This window comes from Vicia villosa, linkage group LG4 (assembly GCF_029867415.1).
Source record: "Vicia villosa cultivar HV-30 ecotype Madison, WI linkage group LG4, Vvil1.0, whole genome shotgun sequence".
Lineage (NCBI taxonomy): Eukaryota > Viridiplantae > Streptophyta > Magnoliopsida > Fabales > Fabaceae > Vicia > Vicia villosa.
In genome coordinates, this window is record NC_081183.1 from 190,546,488 (window position 1) to 190,557,175 (window position 10,688).

General features: G+C 34.4%; 1 protein-coding gene across 1 annotated transcript; it reads right to left on the minus strand.

Moving 5' to 3' along the window:
* Positions 1-589: 589 nt before the first annotated feature.
* LOC131598583 (uncharacterized) lies at positions 590-1,057 on the minus strand. The gene has a single exon (XM_058871167.1). The coding sequence runs from the start codon at positions 1,055-1,057 to the stop codon at positions 590-592; it is 468 nt and encodes a 155-aa protein (XP_058727150.1).
* Positions 1,058-10,688: the final 9,631 nt, after the last annotated feature.

Genomic DNA, 10,688 nt, shown 5'->3' on the forward strand with positions numbered 1-10,688 from the left:
ACCTTAAATAGTTAGGATATTAATCTATTTAGAATTTAACTTCTCCCCTCACTTAATCCTCCCTCACCCCTTCCTCCCTTCTATTTCTCTTATTTTCTACTTTTGGCTCAAATTCTAATTTTTCATTTTTAATTAAATCAAATAAACTATTATTATTTTAATTAGTAAAATAATTTTAGATTCTCTCTCTCTCTCTCTCTCTCTCTCTCTCTCTCTCTCTCTCTCTCTCTCTCTCTCTCTCTCTCTCTCTCTCTCTCTCTCTCTCTCTCTCTCTCTCTCTCTCTCTCTCTCTCTCTCTCTCTCTCTAACCTCAAGGTCACACACCCCAAACTTCCTATTTATTTAATTACAACAACACAATAATTAAATAAATCACATAAAATCACAAATAAATACATTAAAATAATTTAACAAAAATTGGGGTGTTACAACTCTCCCCCCACTTAAAGAATTTTCGGCCTCGAAAATTACCTTAAGCAAACAAAGTTATATACGACTTCGTCATTTAACTCTTTAGCTCCGAAGTTACGTTTCCACCAGCTGGTCATCCCCAAACTACCTTCACCAAGGCAATTTATTTATCACACAACTACTTCACCTGTTGATCCTCTATCCGCATGGGTAATGCCTCAACAATCAGGTTATCTTTCACCTGTACATCATCCATTTGGATCACATAAGACGTGTTTGAAATATATCTCCTCAATTGAGACACATGAAACACATTATGAAGATTGGCAAGCTGCGGTGGCAAAGCAATCTGATAGGCCACCTCTACTATCCTATGCAATATCTGGTACAAACTAATAAAACACGTCATGAGCTTTCGAGACTTCAAAGCTAGACCAACACCACTTATCGAAGTAACTCTAAAATTTACATGATCCTCCTCTTGAAACTCAAGTTCCTTCCTTCGCTTGTCACAGTAGCTCTTATGGCGACTCTGCGAAGCTCTCATCTTCTCTTGGATTACCTTGATCTTCTCACTCGTCTGCTGAATGATCTCAGGTCTAATTACAACATTCTCTCCCGACTCATACCAATATAAAGGTGTCATACACCTTCTACCTTACAACGCCTCAGACGGTGTCATTCCAATACTAGAATGAAAACAGATGTTGTAGTTAAATTCAATAAACGACAAAAAAACTATCCCAAGCACCTCTTTGTTCAAGCACATAAGCTCTCAACAAGTCTTCTAAAGATTGGATAGTCCTCTCCGTCTGACCATTTGTCTGCAGATGATAAGCAGAACTCAACCACAACTTAGTACCCAAAGCTTTCTACAAACCCTCCTAGAACCTCGAAGTAAATCTTGAATCTCTATTGGATTCAATATTCAACAAAATACCATGTAAAGTAACAATATTTTCAATATACAACTCTGCCAATTTCTGCAGCGAATAAGTAATCTTAATCGGAACGAAATGTGTCAATTTAGTCAACCTATCAACTATAACCCGGATATTATCAAACCCTTTTGATGTCTTTGGCAAACTCGTCATAAAATACATAAAAATGATGTCCCGTTTCCACTCAGGAATAGACAACGACTGCATCAAACCCAACGATTTCTTTTATGTATTATTGACTTTTGACAAGTCAAACAAGCATAAACGAACTTGGCAACTTCCTTCTTCATTCCTGACCACCAAATCATCCTCTTCAAGTTTTGAACATTTTAGCAGCACCGAGATGAATACTCAGACCACTCATATGGCCTTCCTCAAGAATACTCTTCTTGAGTTCTAGTGCATGTGGTAGACAAACTATGTCTTTGAACCTCATAACCATGTTCACATTGATTATGAAGTCATCACCTTTACCTTGATTGATCAACATCAACTGGCAATAAATCCCAAGTTGATCTTCTGACCTTCTCTGATCTCTTCGAGAGTACCACTCGTCAGTTTCAGCATCCCCAACTTTACACTGTAAGGAGTCATCTCACAAACCAGACTAAAATCTCTGAATTGTTCAATCAACTCTATCTCACGAACAATCAATCATGATATATGTAGATATTTCCTACCCAAAGCATCTATAACAATATTGGCCTTCCCAAGATGGTAACTCAAACTAAAATAACAGTCCTTCGAAAATTCAAGCCACCCCTTTTGTCGCATATTCAATTCCTTATGATCGAGTAGATACTTCAAACTCTTGTGATCATTGAACACTTCAAATATGTAACCAAACAAATAATGGCTCCAAATTTTCAATACGAACACCACTAGTGCCAACTCTAGATCATGCGTCGGATAGTTCCTCTCGTGAAATTTCAACTGTCTAGAAGCATAAGCCACTACCTGGCTGTTCTACATCACCACACCACCCAAGCCCATCTTCGAAGCATCACAATACATAACAAGGGATTCATTTGGATTCAGAAAAATCAAAACTAGAGCAGATGTCAACTTCTTATTGAGTTCTTAAACATTATTTTCACACTTTATGTCCAAAGCATAAGCTTAAACCTTTCAAGTCAACTGAGTCAAAGGCAACGCTAACTTTGAGAAGCCTTCAATAGACCTCCTTAAAAAACTTTTGATCTCAATGACACACTTTGGAGTCTCCCGCTGCAACATAACATTAACCTTTTAAGGATTAACAACAATACCACCCATTAAAATCAGAGGCCACCACGACTTTGTTCATGAGTTGAGAGACACGCTCCTTCGTGCTTACGACGTCACTCTGAGCTTCCTCGACCAAAGTCTTCAATGTATCCACCTCAGTTTGCTGAATCATCCTTTCTTCGGCCACTTCCTTGACGAGCACCTTCAAATCAACCCTTCTTGCATTCATCTTCCTTAGCGTCATCGTGGCTTCCTAGGTGTGGTGATTCAGGTTAGTCACCCCGAACATCATTCCTCCTTGGGTATCAGAGGGCTTCTCCCTTAAGGCATTCCCTACCAGGAAGCATCTCATAAGTTGGACCTATAACACAGACGACAACTAGGAGGGATACATAGCGTAAAGCATTTGGTAATTGCCCATGACATTCCTGGAAAAGGAAAAGCACTGCAAAAATCGTAACGTCAAAGGCGAGGTTACTCCACAAAGAAGGCTCAGAAGGACTCATAGCTTCCTTTAATTTCTCCACCTTAGGTTCCTCCTTCTAACTTGATGATGGAATGGGAGGGCCATCTTCTCGTTGGGGAACATTTAGAGGATAAATCTCAGCCTCCCGAGAAGTTTCTCCCCCCGCCATCACCTAGACAATGGAAACACCACAAGAAAAGGATTGCACTAGCTGCTATTGGGTCACCTTTATCTTCACCAAACGCTCCTGCTTTTCTTTGAGGGGTACCACCATCTTCTTGGTTACGCAAAAATAAACCTTTAGAGCATGTCCACATGATGGAACAGAAATAAAATGTATTTACCTTTACCTAGGTACTCCTCCACTCCATTATCGTCGTCACGGTCCTGAGAGGTGAGGATACTTGACTCTATGGGGAGGAATCACTTCAAAAGCTGAATCACCTCACGATCCAAAGGGGGAAGAACGTGCGAATCCACCATCATGGTAACCTTGGGGTCTGGATTTCAAGATAAGATGAACAATGGCTCGCCTATCTCTCCCGCGATAACAGGAGATGTGTTGTTACACCCCCTAACTCGTACAAAATTGTATTTCCAGTCCTCATAAGGACTAGCGAAGGGCTTAAAAAAGCACACCCCCGAAAAAGGATGCAGTGTCACCCAGCCACTACCGATAAGGTCTCCGCTATGTAGAAATACAAAAGTACCCTATCAGAAGGAGAAACCTCAAGTTATAATAAATTATTTGAAAAGCTCTGAGTATACTCCAAACGTTTGGAGTGATATGGGAGGGGGTTACATGGGAAGTGGTTAAACTTCGTTTCAAAAGAGGAGAAAGGAACCATATTTTCCAAATCATATATGACAGTGAGGTGGAGGTAGAAATAGAGAGCATATGGATCACTAGAAGTATCTCTGTCCGCCCTCTCTTCTTGGAGCAGTGATCCATAAGCACATCACTCTCTCGCCTCGTGCACGAAAAGATAATGGCATGGAGAAACTTGTCGATCATGTCTGCGGTAGAATACATCGAAGTTATGTCTCGCAAATGGATAAAAGTCGCTTTTCTCACCATAGTAGACGAAAGTAACGGTTCAAGAAAGTGACAATCTAGACGCAAGAGGTTCTGAAAAAGAAGGAAGAAATAGTGAAATAATTCTTTTGAAATTATATAGGAAGTCCAAAAAATGAACTTGGACGATCACCCAATAAGCTAACCTAGAAGCGGGAAAGTTTCCACGCCTAAGGGCCACATGTAAACACGACATACTGATTTGTCTTCCCGAGGAATACAATCATAAGGTGCATTAAATGCTACCCACGTCTTATCCTCTCCAACACTCAATCTGGCCAAATTGATTGACGTTTGGTGTCTCGAAATATCACTTCAAAACCGACAAGTTTCCCAAAGCCTGTTAAAGCGCCCATGCCACGTAGGCGTATACGAGCCTGTATATTCCCACTAAGGGATTCGCCTACTATTTCACTCACCCTGCCGAGGGACTCGCCTATGAGGGGGTGTCGCTCAGCAACATCATCCTCAGCAAAGAGAATCATCGACAGGGCGAGGAACGCCTTCTAAGAAGAAGAATGGTTTTAAACACTTCGTCATTTAACGGAAAAGTCCTAGTGCTTGAGGGACTGTATAGTGTCAAATTTGACAAAGTCCTAGGTTAGGGTGCCCTCGCCTAACAATTGGGCCACCCAGACAAAATCCACAGGATCCGCCCAATATGGAAGCTAAATGAGAGAAAGTCCTCGCTGACTCCAAAAATATAGTTGGTAAATAATCCCCTAATAATGGAGAATGGTTAAGACCACATCCACAAACCATAAACCCTAGCCCTTGGAAATTCCTATAAATTACCTTTATATAAAAACATTATTAAAGAGTATTCAATCTACATTAAGCATCATTAATAATGTTTACATCTATATTGTATTAATGAAGAAAAAAATTGTTAATTCAATTCAAATTATAATTGCATTAACATTCAATTGCAGTACAGTACTACTAGTCGAATTTTTGACAGTACATTTAATCATCATTTATATATAATTAAAAAATGGAATGGGTTTAGATAGTTCCACATATGCATAGCAGAAAGAATAATATCTACAACAAAGTTAGCAGCCAAGCTGTGATATCAAATATACAACATTACAAAAGATTAAGATTAATCGAATTCATCAAAATTTTCAGTAATCCAACACACAGATTACCTTAATTTACAAACCCATAAGCACAAACAAAATCAAGACATAGTCACTAAACTAAGGTATACCCTTAGATATCGCCTATTTTTGCGCTCTCATTCATTACACGCGTCACAAATTGAATGTTGGTAATCATTTTTTAATACTTGTCTTCAACAAAGTGTGTTGGGTGAGGTCATGGTTGTTCTTCACAATTTGCACCGCCCATATTGCACGACCCTTGGGAATAGCTTAAAGAAACATTGCTAGAAGTTGAAAAAAGCCAAAGAATAAAATCTAGAAACTCGAGATTAGGACAAGAGAAAAAAAATCTGATTTTATTCCCTTTTCAGAAATTATATCGATTAATAAATACATTGCTCTCAAGTTATGTATTTCAATTTCTGTTTGCATTTTGAAAGCATTGAGACTTTTTTTGGCCTTATTAAACTGTCTTACCAAACTGAACTTTAATAATTAAACATTATTTTATGTTTAATATATGGTCACAAATTCTCAATGCATGTCTCATTCAAACATCCACAGCGCATGCCACGTCACGCGTATCATTTTTCTTATGATTATTTAGACTTTTTTTTTTTGTCTTAAATGATGTCTTATTTTTAAATGAAAAACTATTCATTGTTAAATGTGCTTTTAAAGGTTGTAGATAATATAAGCAATTAGGTTGTAGATAATATAAGCAAATTCGCATGTATTTCACAAAAATATTTTGTGGATAAAAAATATTCCCTTATAGAATAAAAAATGTGTAGAATTGTAAAAGTTAATGAGAGCTTTTAACAGAGAGAGAGAGAGGATGTATTACAAGGTTGATACTATGACATTTAAGTCACTATGTGTATGATGAAATAACATTCAATTATTTTTTAAATTTGTTATCTCAAATGACGCCATCCTGTATGTATAGGAAAAATAACTGTCTCGCTATCTTTTCGACTTAGAATGTAGAGGATTATTAGATATATTGGATTCTTTGAAGGCATATATCTTCTACTTTTGGGGCTTTGATGATCATGTGGTCAGAAAATTATTTTAAAAATTTGGTAAATACCTGATCTCAATGAGAAAGTTATTCGTCTAATGATAGTCGTATCCATCGAAATATGGCCCGATTGAGGTAGATATCATCAGTAAAAAAAAAAACTTATATCTTAAATTTTTTCATATGACAACATAAGCATCATCTTATTAAATATATTTTTTGAGATATTAAATTTAACTTTTAAGATATTAAATATGGTGATTTCTCATCTCATCCTGTGAGTCTCTTACGCACCATTAAATTGGCAAAAATGTCTTCGTGCTTCCGTAGATGTATCTTCAGAAGCACCTTTTTTTGTTTAACGTTGTTTTGTTCCGTAGTTGTACTTATGAAACTCTTCCGTAGATGCATCTACGCAAGCCTTAAAACATAGTAATTTTTGGGATTTTCCCAATTAATTGGGAAAATCCCAAATTAATTTACAATTAATTGGGAAAATTTCAATGGCATATACGGAAGCATGAGATTTTCCCAATTAATTGAGAAAATTCTAAAGTAATTACAAATTAATTGGAAAAATTCTAAATTAATTTCTCAATTAATTGGTCCAAATTAATTAAGTTCATGAAATCTTTCGTAGATGTATCTACGGAAGGGTTTGAAAAGAGAGTATTTCGTAGCTGTATCTAAGGAACATTATGGAAAAAAAAGGCACTTCCAAAAATCCTAAGTTCCACTCTGTATCTACGGAACATTATAAAAAAAAAAGGTACTTCCAAAAATGCATTTATGAAAACTTAAGGCATTTTTGAAATTTCGCACGATGTATGAGAGATTCATGGGATGGATTGAGAAATCGTCTTAAATATTAAAAACGTTACTTTTATATAAAGGTTTAGAAGAACTAGAAAGAAAATATATTTTTTCAATTTCATTAAGAATGGTTATTTTTGAATTTCATCAAGTTACATTCTTATAGAATATGTTATAAACTTTATAGGACTCCTTTATTATAGAGTTTTTATTGAGGGATTTTAGTTTGATCCCCTTAATTTTTGTTTTTTCAACCTCTCTTTTTTATTCATATATTTTTGAGGTGGCTCTTGACCGCGCTATACCAGAAAAAATAAATTATTTTGCCCCAATTATCAAGTATAAATTTTTTTAAGATTAAAATAGATTTAAAATTGTTTGAAACAATTCTTTCAGAATTAATTTGTTTAATACAAATTGTGGAAGGTGAGACCTAGAGGATCAAAATATATCATAAGCATAATAAATGGTATGGTTAGTGTCGAGTGAGTTTATAATTTTAATCAAGAATTAAAAACCCATAAAATAACTTCTATAATTTGAATCTGACTATTTATTATTTGAGTTAGACAAATACATGATTCAAATAAAATAAATACAAAATCAAAATCCAAAATCTACATCAAATTTTGTATTTGAGTTAAGTCATATTGTGATTTGAATCAAGAGCTCCATGATTCGAGTCGAGCTTTTCTACGATTTGAATAAAAACTGCAGAGGCAACATCTTGTTTTATTGTTTCAATTTTTTGTTTAAGTCACCCTTTTTCACGATTTAAATTAGAAATGCAAAATCAATTTATAATTTTCACATTATATTTTTGACTCGAGTCAATCAATTTCCTGATTCGAATCATACTTCAAAAAGTTCAATTTTTTTTAAAAATGAAGTTTATATTTGAGTCGAGACTTGGCGCAATTTGAATCATGCTTTCATGTGATTCTTGATCCAAAACTTCGCCTAATTGACTAAAACCATATTACGTTGACTTTAAACAAATAGTTTGATTTATGCACGAGTAAAAACGATTTTGAACACAACCTTAGAATTCACAATTATGCAAGGAGACTCAATTACGACAAACAAACCGAAAGACTAAGTTGACAAGAAAGGGAAAACATTGAGAGACAGAGAAACTTCATGAACCACTGTATGTGTGTGAACTATTTCTCATGGCGGAATGAACCACCATCAATGTCAATGATAAAAAAAAAATAGAGAGAAAATTAGAGAAAAAAAAATACTATAACATATCAGACAATCACATGAAGTAGTTGATGGCAGCAAGCTAGGCAACACAAAATTCTTAGAGCACGAGCTGTAAACATTTCTCAATTCTCACAACAATGAACACTAGAGCAAACAAACAACAAATGAAGAGAAGAAAACCAAATGCATAGAAATGTTTTGAATTAAAGAACATAAAGAAGTGGAAAGACACTGATTGATATAATGACTCACAATAACCTTAAAACTCATCACAACAAACCTATGGGCATAGGAACTTGAAGACATTTACAACACTTGACACGTGGCAAAGAGAAATTGAACATTTGAGACCCTTAAACCCACATCGCTAGTCTCGAAAGAAGTTTGAGCTTAAAAGTCCATATTGTGAACAAGAGACAGATAAACCATAAGACTTAGAGAAGTCCTCCTTGAATTGTCCATGACCTAAAAATTCCCCGTTTCATTTGGATCTCCATGCTAATCCTCTTTGAATTCCCCATGACCAAAATACTCCACTTCTTATGTAAGGAAATTTACATAACTAAGTTTAAATAAAAAATACAATAGAATTTGTATGTATTTATTTTAGAGATGATAAAATAGGTTGGACCCACTAAATCGACTTATGGATTTAGCGTTTCATGTGGTCTAAATCTGATTCCTTAAACCATTAGGCCAAATTGTCCTTATGGTATAGTGTTCATTGTCTGTATTAATTAAGGATGCCAAGTATTATATAGGTATAACAGTGTGTGTTTAGGAGCCTGTATGTGATGCTGTTGTAGGTGTATATCATGTTCTAGTTGCTTTGGCTCTTGGTATTTTGGATTTAAATTAACTCTGTATCAGTTTTGGTCCTGGCATTCCTTATGCCTTGGCTTGGTTTATTAATTTAATATCCTTTTGCTGTTTCAAAAAAAAAAAAAAATTAAGGATGCCAAGTCGTTCTTATAATACAGTAGAATTTGTATTGTTCTGTTAATTGAAAAAAATACAGTAGAATTTCAATCAATTAAATTTTTCACTTATTTTTTAGAATAGTTTTTTATACAATATCTTTTAAATAAATTTTACCTAAAAAATATTGCATATATTAACAAATAAATGTATAAAATAAAACCATCAAGAATTTGAATTATTAGAATTAAATAAAAAATTGTGGACTTAAGGCGAGATGAGCTTAACAAAGAGGTGAGGTGGGCGACAAGCTTTGGCGGGGGGAGCTTAAGCGAGCGGCGAAATTTGGTTGGACTGACTTTAGTGAGCGGCAGACCTAAAATTCCAACCCAACTTGCCATTTTTTGACAGGTGCGCGGACCGGCCCAACGTACCTCCGCCCGTTTTGCCACCCCTATATAAAACATGTCGAACAAAATCAAAATAATTTACAACAAAATCAACCGCATCCGAAACATCTTTATTTTAATTTTCTATTTTTATTTTTATTTTCTATTTTTATTTTAATTTTTTATTAAAATAATCAAAACGACGTTATTTTAATTTTTTAAAATAAAAATAATTAAAAATGCATTTAAACCATCGGTTCAAGAAAACCGTCGGTTTTTCCGGTTTACACCAATTTTGACCGTTTTACATGACATATCCGATCCAGTAATCGAACCAAACTGATTACCTGGCTGGTTCGGACGACCGGTCCGATCTGATTTTTAAAACACTGAAAAAAAGAAAAAAATACCAAAAATATCACAGCTGTGAAATTTGAACTCACTTTCTTAGACCACTCGGCCAAACCGTCATTGTGTTCTTAGACGTTCAGTAATTGTGATTATCGTAAATCAAGTTTTATATTTCAACAATTTTATTTTTTCTAATTTAATTATTGTTAAATAATTAATTAAAAGAATAAAAAAAAAATTTGACCAATTTTTTTATTTATTTTGTGTGTAAATTAGTGAGGCTAATCATTAAAGAAATAATTAGCTAGGGGATAGTTATCAAAGAAATAAGAGTTATTAATTAAAATAAAAAATAAATGGTTAACAAATAATAGGTTAGGGGGTAAATAATAAAATGAAATAAATAAATATATGAATAATAAATTACAAAATTACTATCAGCTCCTAATTTTTTTTAGAGGATTCTATTTTTGATAATATTTTTATGAATTTTAGTTAATATGTTTTTAAAGTATAAATTGACTTGAGCCATAATCTTGTGTTTGTATTATTATTTGGTACAGTCCAAATTGTATTATTATTGGTAAATAAAAAATGTCCACGTGTGAGATTTTTGATTTGTGTGCCTTATGATCTATCCTAAACTAGTTTATTAGCACGCGCCGTGAAAGAAAGTTACTCTACGTGTGAACGAAATTTATTCATAATTTAATAAAGAAATTGAACAAACAATTCAAAAAAAAAACCACAAAATAGAA